General features: G+C 39.0%; 1 protein-coding gene across 1 annotated transcript; it reads right to left on the bottom strand.

Moving 5' to 3' along the window:
• Positions 1–10,317: 10,317 nt before the first annotated feature.
• Positions 10,318–11,214, bottom strand: LOC139783364 (uncharacterized). Its single transcript, XM_071722516.1, has one exon. The coding sequence runs from the start codon at positions 11,212–11,214 to the stop codon at positions 10,318–10,320; it is 897 nt and encodes a 298-aa protein (XP_071578617.1).
• Positions 11,215–25,098: the final 13,884 nt, after the last annotated feature.

Genomic DNA, 25,098 nt, shown 5'->3' with positions numbered 1-25,098 from the left:
GACCCCCACCACGGGTGCTTTATTGCGTTATAGTCGCCACCAGCGATGAACCTGTGTCCTAGAGTCCTAGAGTTTTGAAATAATAAGTATAATGTTCTTGTTTAATTTCATGCTTAGGTAGACTATATATGGCTGCCAGGGTGATAGGTTCTACCCAGTCTTCTATGGTGATACTTGTTGATTGTAAATAGTCCTAAAAATAATTTTTGTTTTTATAATGTTTAATATTTGTTTTGATAATTATGGCAGTACCACCATGCGCTGTGCTGTCCGGGTGTTTAGTATCGTAGATTATATATTTTGGGACTTTTAAATAGCTTTTTTTGTTTAATGCGTTTCTGAGATAAGCATTACGTCTATATTATGCTCAGACAGAAAATATTTGAGGTCATTACTTCTTTGGATAAGTCCGTTTGCATTCCAGACTCCTATTTTTAGTATACCAGCCATTATTTCATTTTTGTAATTAGGGTTGTCAATTGGTTTAACATTGTGTCCATTTTCCCCATTAGGAGCATTATCATTTCTTCCAACTTGATTTGTTGTTCAGATGTGGTTGGTGCCATTACTGGTCGATCGCTATTGTTGTTAATATCATTTTTTTCTAAGATTGATTGATGTGTATGAGCTTCTTGTTTCTTTAGTATTTGAGCATAACTTGCACTTGGCTGTGTTGGTCTTATTTCATTTCCGTTTTGTTGGTCAATCCTTGAGTCTGGTCTCGGTTTTGGGACTATTTCTATTTTCTCCCTTAGCTTAGGGAATAGCTTTTGCTGCTTGTGTATTTCACATCCTTTGTAACTAGCGGGATCTCAAAAAATTAAACACGCATTTTGAAGCTTGAAGTTTCAACGTTAACGCCCTATTGGTAGTTCAAAACTTTTATATTCCTTGTTCTATGCTTCAAAAAAGAACACATTATTTTGTTTTTCAAAATTACGTGTTTTTTACACTCTGCAGGTCAATAAAAAATTTTTTTTTGAAAAATGTAACACAAGTAAAAGTAGGACATTTTAACGTTTACCAAACACTTTAAATTTTTCTACGATTTTTTTGACCAAGCTACAGGATTATGAAGTCAACCTTACACTTTTCTGAAAAATTACGTTTACCGCCGACATTAGCATTACCCAATGTGCACCGCGTGGAGGTTGCCGGTCAGATTTTTCTAACTTACAATTAGGGTATGCAATTCCACAGAACCTGATCCGGAGATGCATAAACATGCAAGAGCGTTTACAAGCAGTAATTAACCAGGAGGTAACACACAATATTAGGTGCTTTCCGGTTAACGACACAAGTCGACTCAAGCGTCATTCTATCTTTGTTGCTCACTAAATGTTGAAAAGAGACAGAATGACGCTTGTGTCGACTTGAGTCACTAAATGAAAAGCACACATTAAACACACACACACACACACACACACGCACGCACGCACGCACGCACGCACGCACGCACGCACGCACGCACGCACGCACGCGCGCGATGTGCAAAATCCGACCGGCAACCTCCACGCGGTGCACAGGTAACGCTAATGCCGGCGGTAAACGTAATTTTTCAGAAAAGTGTAAGGTTGACTTTATAATCCTGTAACTCCGTCAAGAAAATTATAGGAAAATTTAAAAAAAGTGTTTGGTAAACGTTAAAAGACCGTACTGAGCAGGATTACTATCGCAATGACTGGTCATCAGTAGGGTAAAACTAACCTGTCTCACGACGCCCGACACTTTTACTGGTGTTACATTTTTCAAAAAAAAATTTTTTTTATTGACCTGCAGAGTGTAAAAAACACGTAATTTTGAAAAACAAAATAGTGTGTTCTTTTTTAAAGCATAGAACAAGGAATATAAAAGTTTTGAACTACCGATAGCGCGCTAACGTTGAAACTTCAAGCTTCAAAATGCGTGTTTAATTTTTTGAGATTTTTATCTTCATTAACTGCAGTAGAGCAGATTGATTTTCTTAGTTTTCAGCAATTTCGGCAATTTCAAGTGCGATGGACACACGGAACAAAATTGTTTTAGCTGATAAACGTTATTGTTTGTTATTGAGATATAATCGGACTACAAAACTTTGTTGTAGCGATTTTGATTGGACCTTCCTTCAGGACAATATACTGACTTAAAGAAAAAACGAAAAATATGTGATTTTTGACATGATTTTTAAACTCGATTTGCTGATAGAAAACGTAAGGTGAAGAAAAGAACACTAACAGCGTTTGAAAGGGTTAAGTTTCAGCTTTCCAATGCTTTTTTGCAGAATCTGTGCGTTGATTTTTTCACGAGTTACAAGCGATCAAAGTAAAAGTGACCACTTTTTATTCAAACCTCGATAACGTCCAAAAATAGTCGCACAACGCTCCACAACCTCTTCAATTAAAGGAAAAAGATACACTGCAAGATACACAAAATAGGAATTTTCTACGATTTTTTGCACGCCAGATGTAGCGCAACAAATTTGCATTAAAAATTTTTATTTTGACGGATCAAGCTTTATCATTGTGCCGTTTTTTTTTTTAAAGGTAATTAAAATCGGCAAAAAGCATTTAAAAGAAGAAGTTTCAAGCTTTAAAATGCTTTTTTAATTTTGTGTCTACTGTGCGCGTGTGGGTGAAGGACACTGGCGTTCGAGGTTATTGAATAGTCGATGTGAGTTTGTAACGAAAGTCTATAATTAATGTCTATGATTAAAACTAATGCAATTTACAATTAGTTACAATGTTTTTAATGGGTCGATACCCATCTATTCTTGCGGGCGAAGTCGCACGGAGAAGGCCGTCACTCGAAGCCCGAGCTTTATGCGGCGAATTGCGGCAGAAACGTTTAAGATCGATCGAATGTGCCGAGCATTCGAGCCGGAAGACCGGAGCTCTACCGGCTCGCACTTCGTACCCCCCGTTCGCGCTCCGAAATTGCGCTGGGCCAATCGGCTATCGGCACCCCGAGACGTACGTAATCTGACAATTTCGAACTGTTCCGCAATCCTCGGGGCCGATAACCGATCAGCTGTTTTCGCATACGTCTCTCTCCTTGTCCCGGGTGTTTACCTCTCGCTCAGCGGTTCCCGAGACAAAGGGAGAGAATCGGTACACGCGGAAGACGCGTGACAACACTGTTTTGGTTTCTCGAAACTTCTCGATGTCCTCTCGGAGACACGGCGACTATTCTCCGAAACGCGAATATATTTAACTTGACAATTTAATTCCTCGAAATAATCTGAGTGTGTCTCGAGAGAAATCCCGCTATTATTCAGAAGGCAGTTTGATTTCGAACAGTCTACAATGATTTTTCGCTGAGTTTCAGTGGTTTGAGAATAATCCAAATTTTTAGCATATCAAAAGTGTTTCTTATTTTTTTTTATTAGTTTATATATAATATATTACTTATGATGTTACACAGATATATACTGTAATTGTGTTAAATATAGCTTCAAAATTTTAGAAACAATTATTAAAGGATATGTCAAATACAATAAACATAGATCCAATAAAGGTCTCATTAAATCTGAAAGCATCGCTCTTTACAACGCTGTGAGCGTGAATCGGACCGCAGCCTTTAGCATGTACTTTAAGTTGTAAAGCGAGGTCCACGCTGCCTACTGGCGGAGGTGGGTGCGGGAGGGGGGGGGGCCGAGGGCCCTCCCTTGCACTCCCCCCCGCGTGTGTGTGTGTGTTCCGGCATGTCGAAAAAAATAGGTATAAAAATAGGTATAAAGGATAGGTAAAAAATAGGTAGGGTACATATTTTTCAGGCTCCCCCGATTGATTATCACTGTCGGAGTCACAGCGAAGGTTTTTACCAAGAAAGCCGCAAGAAAATATCAAAATTCGGAAAGGGCCCTATTCTGCATAATTACCTTAATTATATATAGGTTACATTACACAGCCCCACAAAAAAAATTTTTTTTCTGTACGGCGGACCGGACTAGTCAATTCTTACGTATTTTGGGTCGCTGAATCCGAATCCGAGGTCAGAATTCAAAAGTTGGTTCGTGTTTTTTTTCTAATCTCAAAAAACATACTTTTTTAGTACATTTTGAGCCGTAATGAAAAAGCGCGAGCTAGTTTCGAAATTCTGACCGTGGATTCGGATTCAAAAGCTTGAATTACATAACTAGATTTTTTAATACAAAATGGCAGATCCAATATGGCGGACCCAATATGGCGGATGTTTTTTCAAATTGATCCGATTCGCTTGAAACTTGGTACTCGGGGGTTTTTGTGGTCGCTGAGTACGAATCTGATGTCAGTTTTCCAAAATTCAAAATGGCAGATCCAGTATACCCGATGAGTTTTTGAAAATTGACCAGATTCGCCTAAAATTTGTTACTCGAGGGTTTTTGGGAATTGTATAACTCGACGAGAACTTTTAGCGATTGTAGATTCTGTTAAGTTTTTTCGCCATTATCTTTTAGGATGTGAATTTTTGATCCGTACGGATCACATTTCTTTGCGTTGGCTTATGTCTTTCAGGGATTTAGATGGACAGCTGGCTCGGTGGCTGGAGAGGCTCCAGCAATATCGTTTCATAATTACCTACAGAAAAGGACTTTCTCACGGAAACGCCGACGGATTGTTAAGGCGTACATGTGAGTCGTCCGGCTGTAAATATTGCGCCAGAGTAGAAAGGAAGAACTCCGTGGCGAAGGGGAGCGATGTCGCTCGGATTGTATTAGCGACAGAAGATCTTTCAGAATGGCGTTTTGAGCAAAGGGCGGACCCGAGCGTTTCAATTATACTCCGTGGGAAGGAGGCTGGTGTTCGCCCACCACGCGCTGAGTTGGCTGCAGAAGATATCTCTGCACAGATTTACTGGTCATATTGGGATGCCCTGATCCTGAAGGAGGGCATACTTTATAAAAGATGGGAAGCTCCAAACCTAAAATCTAGTTTTCTCCAACTCGTTGTTCCACGGAAATTTGTTAGAGGAATTCTGGAGGAATTGCATGACTCTCCGTCTGGGGGACATTTTGGTGTGAATAAAACTTTAGAGAAGATTCGGAAACGGTATTTCTGGGCAACCTGTAAGCAAGATGTGGAAGACTGGTGTAGAACGTGTAAGGTCTGCGTTGCCAGGAAGAGCCCTTCAGGGAAGGGGAAATCTCCCCTGCAAATTTATAATGTTGGGGCACCTCTGGAGAGGGTTCAGATGGACATCCTTGGTCCTCTTCCAATGACAAAATCCGGTAATAAGTTTCTTCTTGTCCTTGTGGACTGTTTTACAAAATGGGTGGAAGCTTTCCCTTTAAAAAACATGAGAGCGAAAACGGTTGCGGAAGTTTTTGTGGATCAGTTTGTTTCCAGGCATGGAGTGCCCACTGAGGTTCATACTGACCAGGGAAGGAATTTTGAGTCAAGACTTTTTTCAGAATTGATGGGGCTTTTTGGGATAAGAAAGACAAGAACAACTGCCTTGCATCCTCAGTCTGATGGACAAGTCGAACGTCAGCATCAGACTATAACTAATTATTTAGCGAAATACGTCTCTGAGAACCAAAAAGATTGGGACCGATGGATCCCTATGTTCCTCCTGGCATATAGGTCCTCAAAGCACGAAACAACTGGAATCACCCCTGCAGAATTGTACTTCGCTCGAGATCTCAGATTACCATCAGATCTTTTACGAGGAAATCCTTCGAAACTTTATGGAATGGAATCTCCATTGGTTGGAAATTTCGTTAGAAATTTAAAGGAGAAATTAGAGGAAATTTATTCTGGTGTACGGGATCAGTTAAATTTGAAATCTTCCCGGATGAAGGCACGATACGATCGTGGAGTTCGTCGAATTCTTTTTCAGGAGGGGCAGAGAGTCTGGCTTTTTAATCCTCGGAGAGTTAAAGATAGGGCTCCAAAACTGCAGAGTAATTGGAAGGGTCCTTATTTGGTGATTAAGAAACTTAGCGATGTTGTTTATTGCATACGGAAATCACCCCGACATAAAAGCAAAGTGGTTCATTCGGATAGGTTAGCTATTTATTCGGAAAGGAAATTGAGTTGAGGAGTTAATGTAGGTCAGAGCTCGTAAAGAGGGAAATGTGCATCGATATTTTGAATCTGTAATGTGTATTTAATAAAAAGTTGTGGAACAATGTGTAAAGTGTTGAAATTTTATTTTATTATGCAAATGTTTTTGTATTCTTTGTTCTGTGCGTTTTATTTGTTTTCATAGTGAAACGGAGTCCGAGGAAGTCAGCGGTTCACGTAGTAGCGTGGGATACCGTGGCAGAACAACGGCCGAAGACTTCTTCGGGGGAGAGTTCCTTATTGAAAGAAGACTGCCTCGCCCACGGTTTTTGGAGTTGTGGTTTTCCCGTGGGACGTTGAGCAAATGCTGAGGCAGGGACTTGGGGAGCCTGATAAGGCGTTGGGTCCACACAAGTTCCCCCCCCCCCCTTGTCTGAAGATTTGGTGGAACGACGACGTAGGAGGCCGGCAGCGGGGGAGTCTACATCGGGGAAGCGGAGCTGATAAAGTCGTTCTGAGACCGTCGGAGAGGGGAGAGCCTGGCCAGCTCTCCCCAGAAGAGGTTCGGACGGAGACTGGTGTGCAGCTACCGGGGACCAAAAAGAATAGAGTCCGGTAACTCTGAGCAGCAGCTCGAGGAGGGCAAGTATTCGGTGCCCTGGGGCTCACGATAAAGCTGTACCGCAAGAAACTACCCTCCCGGATTGTCGGGGCGACAATCTCGGAAGAGGGGGGGTAGTGTTACGCCCGTGCTGTACGCCCGTGCCGTGCGCTCATGCGGGTCGCCCCGTAGCAGAAGTTGCGAATCGTCCTTAGCGACGGCTGTCTTGTTTACAATGTTGACTGTCAGATTTCGCTCTGGGTTGCCGTCACGTTCGGACGTGTTTACCTGAGCTCCTGTATAAACGAGTTACATTAATAAACTTACCTTTCTTTGTTCAACGAGCCTGATTTCTTTGCGAGAGTGTCGGAATACGCGTCGCGTGTGAGTGAAAGTGCGGCAGACGCGCGACAAGCGTAACAATATATATATATATATGTTAAAAGGATCTCAGGATCTTCGGACAGTGTTATCTTGGTAATCAAATAATGCACGTACACGACTCTATGGAGAAAACAATGAACTTTATTCTCCGTACTAGATTAAGTAGATTGCACGCACGCAAAAAAAAACTAATGATAGCTAAATCTGATCGGCGTGGTGCGATGCGCATAACGCAGAGAGAGCGAAGGATCGAGAGAGCGAAAAACGCGGGAAGCGCCAGAAGACGCCAACCGCTAAACTGAATACTACTGAAAGGGCGCTACACACGAGCTTGGCGGCAATTACAAATGAAGCTTGAGAAACATAATCTTAACAATATATATATATATGAAATGACATATGAAATAACATTTAAAGCAGTAAATTGTTGATAAATTGAAGTCTTTTTGTTAAAGCAGAGAATACTTTATTTCGCGAGAAAGTCGCTGCTTTACCAAAACAAATAAATTTTCTTCTGAAGTAGAGAATACTTCACTGCTTTAAATGTTGTGTTTTGGTAAAGTAGCGACTTTCACGCGAAACGAGATATTCTCTGCTTTAAAAAAAGATGTAATATTAGTAGTTTATGCCTCTCAATACTTAAAACTTTTTAGACACAAAAAATAGTTAGGTAACATATTTTTTGAGCTCCCCCCATTGATTATTGCTGTTGGAGTCACAACAAAGCTATTTATCAAAAGAGACACAAAAAATATCAAAATTCGGAAAGGGCCCTATTCTGCATAATTATCATAATTAAATATAATAATAATTTTATTTAAAAACTTTGTGACTTAATTATATATGATTGTATATATCTAACTATATATGTATATTTATATTTGATTAGATACAATAATATTACATATTGAATCATATTATATCTGATTACATATGATCACAGTTGATTACATAAGATCATATCGCGCCAAATTTCGGATCTAATTATATATATATATATATATATATATATATATATATATTTATGGAGGGGTAGGTAATTATCGGGGGTCTAGGAGTTAATATGGGGACATTTGGCACATTTGAGGTCCGGACCCGGTATTGTTCTAGAGGAAAGGGATGATGTAGGTACCGGTCCCTGTAATTCGCTCTATATTTAACGGATGATATCGGGACCTGGTTTTCCAGGATTCAGCGGTTGATATGAGGACCGAATTCACTCGCGATTATTAGAACTAAATGCTAAATATGATGATAAATATTGAGTCTATCTAATATATCATAACGCGACCTGTCGCTCGGTGGCCCGCGGCGGGGGAACAGGCGGATAAGTGGTAGGAGAGTGAAAGGAGATGAAGGGAGTGATTGAGATGTGAGGAAGGTGTTGGATGAAGGGAGTAGATAGGGGAGTGCGAAAGGAAGACGGGAGAATGGAGGTGAAGCGGAAGGTGGTCTGGAGGAGACGGAAAACGTTGGTGAAGAGGCACGTGGAAAGTGAGGTTCGGGAGAAGGGCGGGATTGAAGGAACGGAGGTAGCAGCCCAGGTTACATGACGAGGGAGCTGAGCGAGTTGGCAGCACGGAGTATCGATCGGGCGATTGATCGACCTGTCGCGAGACAGAGGGATTGTCGATGGTGGCGCGGCAGGTGCGGAACGGAGCAGGGAGTCGTCGCGACAGATCGATGGATCGAACGATCGAAGGCGCCGGCCATATAGACAGGTAATAGAAAGAGAAGGGGAGAAAGCGACGGAGGAGAAAGATAAGGGTGAAGATGGACGAGGATAAATCGATGGAGACGAGGGTAAGAGAAAGAGAGGAAAAAGAAAGGAGAAAGGAAAGGAGAGAGGAGGAAAGTAGGAGTTGGAAGAGGACGGAGGAGGACGAGTTTACGAAAAGGATGGAGGAGAGTCTGTTTGTTTCGGAAGGATTAAAGGTAAAGGCGGAGGTAAAAGAGGTAAGCGTGATAGGTCAGAGAGGAGAAGGGGTGACAATAATAGTAAAGAGGGGGAGTGAAGAGGATAAGTGGAGGGTATTAGATGCAAGGAGAAAGGAAGGGAGATTGAGAAAGAAGTGGCAGGGGAAAGGGAGGGGAGGAGGAGAGGGGAAATAAGATGAAGGTGTAACACAGTTTGTTTCCAGAGCGAAGGTGGAATAAGGAGGGAAGGCAGCGAGCGAGAGGAGGGAGAGAGACGGAAGGAAAGGGGAAGAGCAGTGGCAGAAAGGAGGGAAGCAAAGAGGTGGCTGAAGCAAGGGAAACGGAAGGAGATGGCCGGATGGAAGACGAAGGGAGGGGAAATGAAATGGAAGGTCGCAAGGGAGGGGAAATGAATTGTAAGGTCCCGGGAAAAAATGGAAGAGATCTGAACAAACTTGATCAGATCTCATCAGATCCGATCCACTCAGATCTGGTTTGATCAAAATATTGGCCCTATCTGATCAGATCCAATCAGACATGAGTAGATCTGATCCGATCCTAGCGGATAGAGTCAGATATGTAACGAGAATAATCTATTATATCTGCTCAGATCCAATCAGACATGAGTAGATCTGATCCGATCCGGTGTCCATCCACTGCAGAAAATTGTTGTTTTCAAATGTTATTTTTTAAATGTGCCACTTTATTATAAAAGTGGACTCCACGATACAAAAGTTGTGCCGTTCCACGATTTACATAACTTGGCGCAACTTAGCACGACACTGCCGTGTCTGATACCGTTCTTATACCACTGTTCATCAAATTTTAAATACGAGAATCAGATTCCGTCGGATGCCATCTATCGGATACTTTGAGATGCAACATTATGATCTAATCATATATAATCTTATATGACTATATAAGTTTATATGTGATTATATTATTTTATCAGTTTAAATTATAAGGTATGTTTGCAAAATAATTTAAAAGATTTATGTTTTATATATACATATACACATTAATCTTTTATATTTACCTATTATTATTAATTAATTTTGCATGGTACTTTTTTAATGGAATATTTATAATAAATTATAAATATGGTGTCGAAATTAACAATTATTATCAAATTGGCAGAGACTATATTTATTATATATATTAATGTTTCAAAATTGAGAAAACTGTTTTTAATATAAAAATTAATTGATTTTTTGACCAAAAATCATTTAAGCTTCCCCTTTACAGAGTTAATATTATATTTGATATAATGTCCAACATTGGGTGTAAAAATTAATAATGGACGATTTGAGAACGAAATTTTTATAAGTTCTATACTGACGAGATCTGCTCAGATCCGGCAAGATCGGAAGATCAATGCGCAGTTATATTGCTTAAAGGAAGACTCGCTTAAGGAAGCCATAGTAATTGTTATGGATTCTTTTGGAACGCCTCTTAACAGGAAAGCTTCCCTGATAACTTCCCGGCCACCAGGGTAAGAGACTTCCAAAGCAGATGTGGCTCCCTATCGGGTGAAAGTAAGGTATTACTATCGGCCTTAAATGTCAAAACCTCCGATTCCAGCATTGAAAGGAACAATGGAAACCACGGCTGTGCTGGCCATCGTGGTACCACAACTATACCCTCTGCTCCTTCCGATCTTATTTTCTGTAAGACTCTAGTAACCAGTATAAATGGTGGAAAAGCATAAAAGAAGGCTTTATTCCAGTTTATAGTAAAAGCATCGATCGCTATTGAACCTGGATCTCTTGTCCAGGACACATAATCTTTACATTTTGCGTTAATTCTAGTAGCAAACAAGTCTATATCCGGATAACCGAATTTACTAGTGATCTTCCGAAAAGCTACATCCGACAATTCAAATTCCGTTTCTTTATCCAATCTTCTGGATTCAAAATCTGCTTCAGTGTTATTCTTTGAAGCAATATATGATGCAAAAATGAATAATTCGCGTTTTTCACACCATTTCCAAATGGTCTTCGCAAGATCACTGAGCTTTTTGAATCTTATACTACCCATACGATTTATATAAGAAATCGCTGTAGTGTTGTCGATTCTTAACAGGATATTGCAATTTTGAAGATCTTTGGCGAAACACTTGAGCCCAAAGAAAGCTGATAGAAGCTCTAAGTAATTAATGTGATGTAGCCTTTCGGACTCACTCCAGAGACCATGAGCTCTATTGTTGTTGCACGAAACTCCCCAACCCGTGAGGAAAGCGTCTGAAAAGATAACCAAACTGAATTCACGACTAGAAATACTCGAGACTCTGTGCAAAATATTTGACTCCCACCAAGAGAAATCATCTTGTAAAGTTTGACTCAATTGCATATTCACATCATAATTGCCATTTGACTTTAAAAGAGCTAAGTATTTTTCCCTTTCGAGATTTTTGATATGTGCCCAACTGTATTGGATGGCTGGACAACACGATACCAAGGATCCTATCAACTGAGCAAAATCTCTAATTTCTTCTGATTAATCGAGTGTGAAGTTTGCCACCCGAGCCAAAGGCGAGAGCGGCAAATCACACGAGTCTGAAAAACGCTGCTTTCTCTCCTTGGTGCACAATATATTATAGTAGGTGCTTACAACGTGACATTTTATGAACAAAAAAGATTATATAGTCACTGGCAAGACTGGTAAAGAATTGAGTAAGAGCTGAATAAAAAATTATATTCAATATTCAATATCAAAGAAAAAAGTAACAAACGTAAGAAACCAATAAAAGTTAACAATAAAAATGCACTTACATGTTCACAAAACGACAGCGTACAACACAGTTCTTTACACTTGAGACTTATGATCTGAAATGCTTGCTTTTCGGAATTATGACACAAGCAAATGATATTCAAATGCGTGAATTTGGTTGTTGATTTTGTTGTGCCGTAACCGGGATAGTATATTATTGTAGCGGTTAATGTGACGCACGTGTTCGTTCAGATTATGATTTGCGACTGCCCGCCCGATCTTACAATTCGGCGGTATTTATAATGTCGGAGTCGACATTCCGTTGCTAGTCTAGGACTCTCGAAATAGTGTTAACCTCTCGCTGTCAGTGCCTTGCGCTGGCCTTTGCATCAGCGCTTTTGGTCATCCCGGAGTTGAAATGGAAATTTTTAAGCGTACGGCGAAACTGAACAGAAATAACGCAACACCTACCTACAGCGCGACGCCTATACCACATATCATCTCGTCTTGCCAAAAATCTAATAATGGTATCATAATAAAAATACACATGGATGTATTTGGCATTTGACGCTCTTAAATTTGCGTTGGAAAAATTGTTATATTTAGCAAAAATAATAGGTGGGGGTGGGGTTAAATTAAAAAATGTGACCAATTTGAAAAATCTGATTACGCCATTGTAAAGAGCACAAAAAGCCATAAACATTTCGTACAAATTTTTTGTCGTTACGCCTTATATTTTCGAATATATTCACAAAAAAATATAAAATCCGTTATTTTCGAGGGATTGTTTCAACCCCTAAACGTCGAGATACGCCGCAAAAAAAATACGTGTCTAATGTTTTTTGATGCTCAACAACATATCCAAAGCGCATCCAAATCGGGTAGGTTCCAAATCGGGTTTTTTCAACCAATAAACGTCGAGATACGCCGCAAAAAAATACGTGTCTAATGTTTTTTGATGCTCAACAACATATCCAAAGCGCATCCAAATCGGGTAGGGACACTTCCGACCGTTCCCTTGTCAGACGAATTAGGAAATTCGTTTCTACGTGACTAATATCTATTTCTGATTGGGGACGATTCGAGAACTCATTGAAATAATTTAATTTCTTTTCACGTTTAAATTTAGGTTTTACCCGTAGATTAAACTTGTTACCTTAGAAGTTATTGTTAAATGGCGCATTTTATTTAATATTCCGCACTTCATTGTCGTGGCATAAAATTATTTTATGTTTCAAAAGATGAAGACTAAGCTTTCGGATTAATCCAGATGTACGCATATATACTGTATATATTTGATTAATTGTTTACTTAGATATCGATGATTCTTGCGCGATATGCTAACACATTTTTTTCTATGCAAGATTTCAATGCAGTAAAAACTAGTTAACTGAGAAAAAGAGTCTATAAATGATTCGTAACTCGTGCAATTGCGCTCAACTGGAAACGTTTGGCAGTTATGAAATGTTAATATTTAATATTGTTGTTAAACATAATATAGAAATATTTTTCTAGGAAATGTATACAAGTAAGGTTACAATCATTAAATCGCTCACAGTGCTCACGTACATAACTTTGTCGCGCGCTGCGATTAACTCAATTTATTATAATTTATTATAATTTTTTAACAAAGCGAAAATATAGCGATAATATGGCGCAATGAACATCGTTACATAATAATCATTTGTAATTCATTTTCGTGTATATAATACGTAGCTGACCGCAATCTTTGACTCTATTCAAATTTTGTATAACACTTCATTTAGCATTGACCTAGTTTACACCGATCTCTTGATACGCGTATCAAATAGTATATTTGAGCTGATCAGCCAATAATCAAACTAATTTACTAGTTATTTACTATTTAATACGCGTATCAAGTGATCGGTGTAAACTAGGCCATTGTATTAATCATTAAGTAGCTTTGAGTACATTTATTAGCTTTTGTATATTTGTCAGTTTAATCTTTAAAGTTATTAAGACTTGCATCAATTTTTACCGCAAGTCCTCTTACATCTTTTATACGCCTTCTGTAAAATATATAAAAATATATCATAACTGAATTAACTCGCATATCTTGGTCTGTCTTTTTTTTCTCCATTGCTTAACTCCTTATCGCCTCCCGACTTGACGTATACGCTACTCTATAATACTCGTCCAAGACGTTATTCGCGACATTTACAAGCTCTCTGTCTTTCTCTTCAATCGCTCTAAAAACAAAATGTGTCGTCTTGAAGTGATTGATCTCCCTAAAGGATTTAAAAGTTACGCTTTGCGAAGACATAAGATATACGTTAGCTGGAAAATCGATTCACAGCGGGATTAGAAAAAGACGGAATGTTATGCGGTCGGTTCTTCAACAGTATAACGGGTGAACGTTTCGTGACTAAGTTAATCCACTTGCATATCGGTCATTGCGATCTCGCTCTTGTACATACTTGACTCATCGTCATGAGACTAGCTCCATTGTTCGCGAAGATACTTTTCTCTTGTTCTCTTTTCTGCTACCCTAAGGCGCGCGCGCGCGCGCGTGTGTGTGTGTGTGTGTGTGTGTGTGTGTGTGTGTGTGTGTGTGTGTGTGTGTGTGTGTGTGTGTCAAACGTTTTACCTATTATTAACAACTTCAGACACATTACATTTTTATTTTTAAGTTAATTTTTTTCTGTGGTATACATATGTATTAGCATTAACATTAATCATGCTATATTGCGATTATGTTTTATGTTGAATTGAAAAATATATACAAGGTGTACAACTAAAAGGGTTACAGATTATTATTTTTAAAAAACTAAGCAAAATATTAAATTGTTTTCTTTAGAAATAATAGTCCGTAACATCTTTAGCTTCACACCTTGTACATACTGTTTATAAGATTAAGATGCGTAACACTACAAAAAGGCGTGATATCTGTACAAAATTACCTTTTTCAAAAAGGCAAAAAAAGGCGCCAAGTACACGCATGGTTACCTCGGAAAAACTAAGTGGTAGTATCATTAATTTTAAATTAATAAAATCCAAGTGGTACTTAATGTGTTTATATTATTAGCATTATTCAAGCTAGATTGCGATTATGTCTTGTATCGCAAAATATATACGGCTTATAGAGCTTTACAATCTGTACATACTGTTTGTAAGATAAAGATATATTGAGTATTGAGTTTAAACTGACGCCTTATGGCATCTTACCGACAGTTAGTCTAGTAAGTACCATGATACCGATATGCTATTCGGTAGGTAACTGTGAGTGCGCTAGCGTCTCCGTGTTCACGGTTATCACTCACTCTTCACGTGCAAGCACAGAGAAAAGCACGCACGCTCGTCTCGCCGCAAGTATTCTCTATTGTTATTAAAGAAACCATCTGTACACACTATTGAATAATAGTCGTTGCAATAAACCTTTTCTTTTTGTCTGTGGAGCAACAAATCGAACGCCCGTTATTGTCTAAACCACTCCATAATCTCGTAACAAGATATACTGTTTCTAAGATGCGTAACACTTAAAAATGCATGATATCAGTACAAAATTACCTTTTTCAAAAAGGTAAAAAAAGGCGCCAAGTACACGCGTAGTTGTTACCTCGAAAAAAAACCAAATGGTAGTATCATTAATTTTGCTTCCTCATAGAGGAAGCTTTGTTTTCGTAAATTCGTATATGAACCTTTGATTGCGTATAAAGTTGGCTCTAATCAACCAAATTTAAAAGAATTATATATAAAATAGGGGTAGAAGAAACCAAAGAAAAGATTGTTTTTTGAGTTTTTAATGTCAATATGTTCAAAGTGTTTTAAAACGTCGAAATATTGCATTAAAAAAATGTCGGTATGTGTGTATGTATGTCTGTGCCAAATTTACAGAAATTTCTATAACTCCAGAATTGATCAATCAAATCTTAACGAATTATATATGAAATAGGGGTAGAAAAGACTGAAGAATATAATAGAATTAATAAAAATTGTTAATAATAAAGGGGTTACCGATTTCTGTTAAAAAAAATAACTAAGTTTACCGAAATTTCTATAACTCCAGAACTAATTAACCAAATCTTAACGAATTATATATGAAATAGAGGTAGAAAAGACTGAAGAATATAATAGAATTAATAAATTTTGTTAATAATAAAGGGGTTACCGATTTATGTTAAAAAAACAGCCAAACTTACTAAAATTTCTATAACTTAAGAATTGATTGATCAGTTCTGGAGTTATAGAAATTTCTGTAAATTTGGCACAGACATACATACACACATACCGACATTTTTTTAATTTAATTTAATTAATCAATAATTCTTTAAAATTTCTGTTTAAAAAAACAGTCAAGTTCGCTCACAAAGCTTCCTCTATGAGGAAGCCAAAACAAATAAATTGTTACGTCCTGGGAACTCCACGATTTCCCTTTTTCGCTTAAATTCCTCTGCGCTCAGGATAGCCGTTAAGATTAGGATAAGGTAAACTAAGCACGGACGGTTGTCGATCGACGAGTGAGCCTTGATCCTTGCACATTCCTTTTCCTTTTTTTTTATAAGGGTAAAGTATCTGTTTACCTAGGCGCTTAAACGCAACCTTCCAAATGACGAATTAGTGACGGACGGGGCATACGTAACAGGATTTTTATCGGCTTTGTCAGGCCTAAAACTGAAAGAATGTAAACCTGGCGACTCGACGCGCCAAATGGGCCTTAATGGGTTGATGAAGATCTTTATTGCATCAAGCGAGCTTTCAAAATGCACGTACGATGTTTCCGGCAAGCGGAAACAAAGCCTGAGACGTGTCCGTAAATACACGTGGCGGAGTTTTTGCTTGCATTTAAGATTGAGAGGTGTGCATCGTCCGTCAACACTAAAAAAGAAACCCTAATAAAGGAGAAACCTAACCGAAAAACAAGTGAGTCACTGGAGGAAGCGATGGGTTGCACCCCCAATAAGGCAGTGGGGGCCTTACGAGAAGACTCGCCAATGAACAGTCGGAAAAATCGACAACCGTCTCTAAACTTCTAGGATAGGCAAAGACTTAAGAATCTAGCTCTTGGATGAGAAACATCTCGCCCAATAAGAAATCCTTCAGACAAAAATTAGAAACATCCCTCCAACCAGAAGTTCCCAAAATGAAAACCTGACACATCCCACACGCGATTCACCCTTCCCATCCTTAGAACTTTCCTATATAAATCTCGACATCGCAGCACTTGCTCTCTTAGTTCAGCTTCTCTTCTGACGGTTCACCTCTTCGGCCCAGTTCAATTTACTTCGCCTCTCTTCCGTTTACGAACACTATCACATTCAAATCCGATCTCAAGTTTTAAGTTAAATTCTGTGCGTGGACTTAAACTCACCGAGTGTCGACGAGAGGCTATCCACAGGGCCCAAAGAGATCCAGCTAGTTACCCACGGGGCTCAAAGAGATTCAGCTGTTCTACTTTAGTTTGATCAGCACCAAGAAGTAAGTCCTCTACATACCTATTCACATACTGATATCGGGCCCCTTTTATCATTATCTTACCCCTTTTGTATTCACTCGAACACTCACGCGTTCGGGAAGTCCCTCGGTTAAACATTAAACATTAACCCTTCCAACCCTCCAATTCTTTTCACTATTCCGAATTAGCCGATTTATCGGTGGATTCGGGGGAATCTCTATTGTTCCGAATTAGCCGATTTTTCGGTGGAGTCGGAATAATCTCTATTGTTCTGAATTAGCCGATTTTTCGGTGGACTCGGAATAATCTCCCTTCGTTGTTCCGAGTTAGCCGATTTTTCGGTGGGCTCGGAATAATCTCTCTCTATTATTTCGAGTTAGCTGACTCGTCAGTGGATTCGAGGTATTCTTTTGATTTCTTTAATCTCCGAAACCCGAGGTGACTTCCCCACAGTTAAAGGACTTTAATATTTAACAATCCGCTAACTTGTAGTGGATTCGGGCTGTCCCACCCACAAGAGGTCGAAAAACGCCGCGAGACACGAAAGGAATCGTCGGAACAAGCGGGGGCGAAGGGAGCTTGACATCCTGACATCTGACATCTTAGGAATCGATCAACGCAGGTCCTCCGCGACTCGCCACTCCACCCCCTCCCCCAGCTTTTACAGAAGAACCCTGTTCTTCACAGCAGAATCGCCCCGTTTTCCCCCTTTCTCGCCCTGTCGTCCTGCCTTCTCGCCCTTTCCCCCCATCTTCTCGCCCTGTTTGTCGCGTGGCCCCGTTTCGCGTGGTCCCCGTCAACCCCGATCCCGCCACCCTCCTCGAACCTCCCCACTCCCCCTCCTCTTCCCGAGGACCATCCCCGACTCCGTCGACCGCCTCGACCCTTGACACCCACGAGGAAATGGTCGGTCCCGAAATAGTGACCCTAGATTGACAATTATTTTTTTTTATCCATAAATTCTTGTCCCTCTGCTTTCACTCCCCAAATTTTTCTTTATATTTAGTTCTTAATGTCGACTTAAATTAGTTTCAAGTACTCATAAACACCGCACGCACACCTAACCAAATCATTATGCTATTCAATCCCGATCTCGATGTAATAATAGCGGGCAGGATGTCCACTTGCAAATAGATTTCCCCTCAAAAGGTCCTGCCCGATCGCCCCGCACTTTTGTTATACCCGCGAAGAATGCGCATACCAACTCTCCATTATATACATATACACATTTTACACTAACCCCTAGTTTATAATTATATTTTTTTTTTTATACTAAATAACATTTTTTTTATGTCAAATAAATATAATTACTTATGTTAAAGACATCTCCATTCTTTCTTTAATTTAAGACCTCAATTACCACCCATCTCCCACTCGAAATCGCACGAGGTCCGATCCTAAGTTAAAGGGATTAAATTCCTTGATTTAAAAAAGGACCGACGATCGCACCGCTCACGGAAGGCGTCCTAGGGTCCCTGCGGACCCTGACCCTTCCAGAGTCATAAAAGTGCGTTCGGCTCGCGCCACGCGCCTCAGAGCGCGTACCTGCGAGCAGTATTCTTAAGCGTCTAGTTGCGTCCTTCCTTACCCCGACCCCTCTGGTTAGCCTTTCCTTCGCTTTCCCAGATTTTCTTATACTAATCCCGGGGTTGGACGTAACAAAATACTAATAATTATACATTGAATAAAATACAAGCTTCCTCATAGAGGAGCTTTGTGAGCGAAGACAAGTTTCCACTTGCACACTTTAAAACTATGAGGAAGCAATGTGCAAGTTTCTACTTGCACACGTTTTACTTGTTAAATTAAAAAATGTTAATAAAACCCAAATGGTACGTAATATATTTGTACCTCGAAAAAACCCAAAAGTGGGTAGTATCTTTATTAAAAAAAAAATTAAAACCCAAGTAGTACATATAACTTGTGTGTATTCCCATTTAAGAGTTTTTCTATTCTAACCAAGGTAGTAGTAGCTTTAATTTTTCTTAACAAAATTATATCACAAAATTGTTACCTTATTCAATCCAAGTGACATCTACTATTTTCCCAAAAAAGTATGAAATCTTTAAATTGGGCCAATTGCAAGAGAGAATATGTACAGTTGCATCGAAAAGTAATTGTTGTATTACTTTTATAAATCTTTACATTGTAAATTAGAAAAATAATGTATGATAATAATTGTACAAGATTAAAAATTTTTATTTAAATTCAACAAGGGAATACAAGGTATTTAAATACAAAGTTTATATATGTATTTTTCAATAGAATAAAAGATTGAATCATGAAGAATTACATTACAGAGAGGTAACAGTACAAAATACAAATATTTTATTAAAATATTTAAACCCAACAAGGGAATACAAGGTATTTAAATACAAAGTTTATATATGTATTTTAAAAGATTTAATCGCATCGCAAAGAATTACAGAGGTAGCAGTACAAAATAAAAATATTTTATTAAAATACATAAATTTTTCTTGTCAAAAAACTTGGCGCTGCTAGAGAGAGAGAGAGAGAGAGAGAGAGAGAGAGAGAGAGAGAGAGAGAGAGAGAGAGAGAGAGAGAGAGAGAGAGAGAGAGAGAGAGAGAGAGAGATAGAGAGAGAGAGACCTTTTACAAATGTAAATATTACTTATTTTATACTTATTCTATACTTATTCTATACTTATTCTATACTTAATTCTAATCGCTTTAAAAATCTAAACTTATCCTATACTTAATCATAAGCCGCATTATTCACCGTCTCACACACACACCCACACACACACACACACACACACACACACACACACACACACACACACACACATCACCCACACCCATATCACTCGGTCGCACATACACACCACGCTGACCTAATTTTGAGGTCTAGCAGCGCCAAGTTTTTTGACAAGAAAAATTTATGTATTTTAATAAAATATTTTTATTTTGTACTGTTACCTCTGTAATTCTTTGCGATGCGATTAAATCTTTTAAAATACATATATAAACTTTGTATTTAAATACCTTGTATTCCCTTGTTGGGTTTAAATATTTTAATAAAATATTTGTATTTTGTACTGTTACCTCTCTGTAATGTAATTCTTCATGATTTAATCTTTTATTCTATTAAAAAATACATATATAAACTTTGTATTTAAATACCTTGTATTCCCTTGTTGAATTTAAATAAAAATTTTTAATCTTGTAAAATTATTATCATACATTATTTTTCTAATTTACAATGTAAAGATTTATAAAAGTAATACAACAATTACTTTTTGATGCAATTGTACATATTCTCTCTTGCAATTGGCCCAATTTAAAGATTTCATACTTTTTTGGGAAAATAGTAGATGTCACTTGGATTGAATAAGGTAACAATTTTGTGATATAATTTTGTTAAGAAAAATTAAAGCTACTACTACCTGGGTTAGAATAGAAAAACTCTTAAATGGGAATACACACAAAGTTATATGTACTACTTGGGTTTTAATTTTTTTTTTAAATAAATATATTGTTCAACAATTGTTGGATTCAGAAAGTATAATCTCGTGGCAACAATAGATGGCGTAACGTGTAAACCCGAGATTCTAGGGGAATTTCTTCTTAGTTTATTTTATGTAGATCGCGCTACTGTACCGTCGATATATTTTCGTTTCGACTCTAATCTTATGTTTTATGATCTAAGTTCTTCTTGCGCTCGCCATTGTACAAAGACCGAATAAACGGCTCTCTTATATTTTACCCGCCGAATTGTTAATTACTATCCTAAAACTACAAAGGTTATGGGCCCAGGTTACGTTCGGGCAATTGACAATCACAAATAAAAGTGAAATAGGCCCAGCAGTGTACGGCAAGCGATAGTTCGCGTTCACGAGTCAGGCGCGTAGCAACGCGCCAACGCGGAGAGAATTGCGTCATTCGCCATAATATCGTCGAGTAAAACGGCTCAAGTTGAGAGACTGCATCGTTGTCCCTGAAAGGAAGCCGCATACGAGGGCACAAACATCGGAGGTATACCAGCCATAGAAAAGCTGAAAGGAAGACAAAATTACGCAGGTTGGAAATTTGCGATGAAGCATGCATTACAACTTGACGGTTTTTGGAAAGCGGTTGAAGGCACCGAGACGGATGCTGACAAGGTAACTCGTGCAATGGCAAAGTTAGTTTTATGCATTGACGAGGTTAACTACGTACATATCAAAGACGCGGCTAACGCGAAAGAAGTTTGGACAAGACTAAAATCTGCCTTCGAGGATAACGGGCTTACACGTAAAGTAACCTTATTACGAAAAATGTCCACAACTAAACTCGAGAATTGCGAATCGATAGACGTTTATGTCAACGAAATTATTTCGACCAGTCATCAACTTTCGGACGTTGGTTTCAATGTGGACGACGAATGGCTAGGCGCCGTACTATTGGCGGGATTACCAGAGCGCTATGAACCAATGATAATGGCATTGGAGAACTCAGGAATTGCGATCACGGGTGACCTGGTTAAGACTAAATTACTTCAAGAATTGCGGATGACTAATTCAAAGGATGAAAAAGCGGAAAGTTCAGCATTTCACGCAAGAAAGCAACAGAAAGATTTTCATTCAAGATCAAAGGCACCAAAATGCTATACATGTGGCAAGCCAGGGCACTACGCGAGAAACTGCCAAACAAATTCCAGTACGAAGAAGAAGAACTTCGACAAGACGGACGAGAACAAGAAAAAGAAGGAGAACACAAAGAAAAAAGATGGAACTTCAAGTGTAGCCTTTCTCACCAAAGAAATAGATAAAAGATCTAAATAAAAAACAGGATGGATCATCGATTCAGCAGCATCGTCGCACATGACGGCGAATCGCAACATCTTGGAAGATTTCGACGATTGTATTGATTCCAGAGTTTTGATTGCAGATGACGCAAAACTTAATGTCAGAGGAAGAGGAAAGGTAAATATTCCATTAATTGTTCAAGGAAAAAGAACGATTGTTCCTGCAGAAGAGGTTTTATACGTCCCAGAATTGCACGTAAACCTATTATCCGTAAGTCAGGTGACCAAAAGAGGCCTAACGGTAAGTTTTGATCACGATAAATGCGAAATATTTAATAAAGCACATAAAGTTGTAGCAACAGCGGAGGCCATAGACAATATCTACTGGTTAAGTCAACCTGAGGATAGAGCATACACATGCAGAATTTCCGACGAAACATTCTTGTGGCATCGACGTCTTGGTCACTTGAATAGAACTAGCATGAAGCTGCTTCGAGACAAACACGCTGAGGGTCTTGAATTCGAGGATCCTGACGATAAGCCATGTATTACTTGTGCTAAAGGCAAGCACGCTCGTCAGCCATTAATTGCTGGTGATGAGAGACGGAGGAAAAGGACGCAACCATTACAGTTAATCCATACGGACATCTGCGGACCAATGGAAACAGTATCTATTGGAGGTTCAAGATATTTTATTACCTTCATCGACGACTACACCAGGAAGATAAGTATATATTTTTTTAAGCAAAAGAATGAAGCTTTAGATGCCTTTAAAGATTATAAGAATTACGTTGAAAAGCAGGTTGGAAAGCATATTTTAGCATTGAGATCTGACAACGGGACAGAGTTTGTCAACAAGGAGTTTGAGAAATTCTTACGTAACGAAGGAATAAAACACGAATCGTCTATTTCATACTGCCCGCAACAGAACGGTTTGGCCGAAAGAGCCAACAGGACTATAGTTGAGAAGGCCCGGTGTATGTTACAAGATGCGAAGATGGAAAAGAGATTCTGGGCTGAGGCATGCAACACGGCAGTATATTTAATTAATAGATCTCCAGCTAGAAGCCTACTGCATAAGACCCCGTACGAAATGTGGTCTGGCTACAAACCAAACTTAAAGCACCTGCGAATCTTCGGCTCAAAAGCTTCCGCACACGTTCCAAAGGAGATGCGTCGAAAACTGGATGAGAAATCGAAGGAATGTAAATTCCTAGGATATTTAGAGAGCTCTAAAGGTTACAGACTCTTCGATCCTGAAACCCAAAAAGTCTTTAAAAACCGAGATGTGATATTCTTCGAGGATGAAGTCGACACGCAAGATCCGGACTCAGCCATTCCCATAACTGCAATCGAAGATGATCAGAGTGAACTATCCAGCGATGAGGAAGAAGAAGACGAGGATGAATCGGAAAACTCAGAATACTTTGACATTTCTTCAACTTCAAAAAGTTCAGACGATGATAGCAAGCACAAAGATGAAGCAACCAATAAACAGTTAACCGGCAATGTTCGTCGTAGTGAGAGAAAGCCAAAGCCTCGTAAAATGAATGATTTTATCATGTACAGCGCGATAACTGAAGAATCAGAAGATTGCCCCGAAACTTTTAAAGATGCACTCAAGGGAAGTGAGAAAAGTGAATGGCGAAAAGCTATGCAGGAGGAATACGACGCACTTATAGAAAACGGAACTTGGACGTTATGTGATCGACCATCGCATAAGAAAGTTTTAAAATCTCGATGGGTTTATCGCAAGAAATCAGACTCACAGAATGGTGAACAAAGATTTAAAGCACGTCTCGTAGTAAAGGGCTATGAACAAGAACATGGCATCGACTATCAAGAAACGTATTCTCCGGTGGTAAGATTTGAAACGATCCGCTCCATAATGGCTATAGCGGCAAAACACGACTTTGATCTGGATCATCTGGACGTGGTTACTGCATTCCTCAACGGCGATCTGAGTGAAGAAATATACATGGAGCAGCCCGAAGGATTCATCAAGAAGAATCAAGAGGACAAAGTGTGTAAACTGGAAAAAGCTTTATATGGATTGAAGCAAGGAAGCCACGCCTGGAATGAGAAGTTGGATGACAAACTTACTCAAATGAACTTCCAACGTTCGGATGCAGACGAAGGACTGTATATTCTACGGGGAACTTCTGGTGAAATATTAGCTATAATAGGCGAGTACGTAGATGACATAATATTAATGACAAAAAATAAGAAGCTAAAAAGAAGGATAATCAGCCAACTGCATCAAGAGTTCAAAATTAGAGATCTTGGTCCCGTCAAGAAGATTCTCGGGATAAATGTCAAAAGAGATGGTCAACGTGGAGAAATTACAATCGATCAACAAGAGTACATTGAAAGTCTGCTGGACCGGTTTAACATGAAGGACTGTAATCCAGTAGCTACTCCATTGGAAGCAAATCAAAACTTGGATAGCAGCATGTCCCCAAAGACACATCAAGAGAAGATGCAGATGAAGCAGAAGCCTTATCGTGAACTTCTTGGCTGTTTAATGTTTGCGTATCAGGGAACACGCCCTGACCTGGGTAGTGTCATATCTACTCTTGGCGCTTTCGCAGAAAACCCAGGACCTGCGCACTGGAATGCATTAAAAAGGGTACTTCGGTACTTGAAAGGAACGAGAAATCACAAATTAAAGTTTTCCAAGGAGGAAGGATCCATACTGGTTGGCTATTGTGATGCCAACTGGGCCGGCAACCTGGACTCAAGGAAATCAACCAGCGGACACGTGTTCACACTCAATGGTGGAGCAATCGCCTGGAGCAGTAAGAAACAGAAAACTGTATCCTTATCAAGTACCGAATCCGAGTATGTTTCGTTGTCTAGCGCATGTCAACAGGCATTATGGTTAAAGAATTTACTTTCCGATATTGACAAGTCTTGTGTTGAATTACCAATTAAGATTCATTGCGATAATCAAAGCGCGATTAAGTTGGCTCAAAGTTGTAATCCTAAAGCGAGAACAAAACACATTGACACGAAATTAAAGTTTATTAATGATAATATTAAGAAGAAAATCATTGAAGCGGTATATTTGTCGAGTAAAGATATGCCTGCTGATTCATTAACTAAAGCGGTTACCAGAGAAAAGAATGCTTATTGTAATAAGATGTTCGGAATGACTTATTAGGATATTTATATGCATTGTAATCGTTTTGATACGTATATACTGTTTGTACATACATACGTATATACGTTTGTACGTATATACATACATAAAAAAATGTGGTATAATAGGGCTACAGGCGAAGGTCCACGTTAAAAACCTAACGCACTGTTAGTGGCACCTCATAGGTAATGTGGAAGACCACTTGTAACAATGAAAATGGTT

Source organism: Temnothorax nylanderi, unplaced genomic scaffold (genome assembly GCF_030848795.1).
Source record: "Temnothorax nylanderi isolate EJ_2023f unplaced genomic scaffold, tnyl_v1.0 TNYL_tig0493_pilon, whole genome shotgun sequence".
NCBI classification, from domain to species: domain Eukaryota; kingdom Metazoa; phylum Arthropoda; class Insecta; order Hymenoptera; family Formicidae; genus Temnothorax; species Temnothorax nylanderi.
This window is presented reverse-complemented; position numbering and strand designations above follow the sequence as displayed.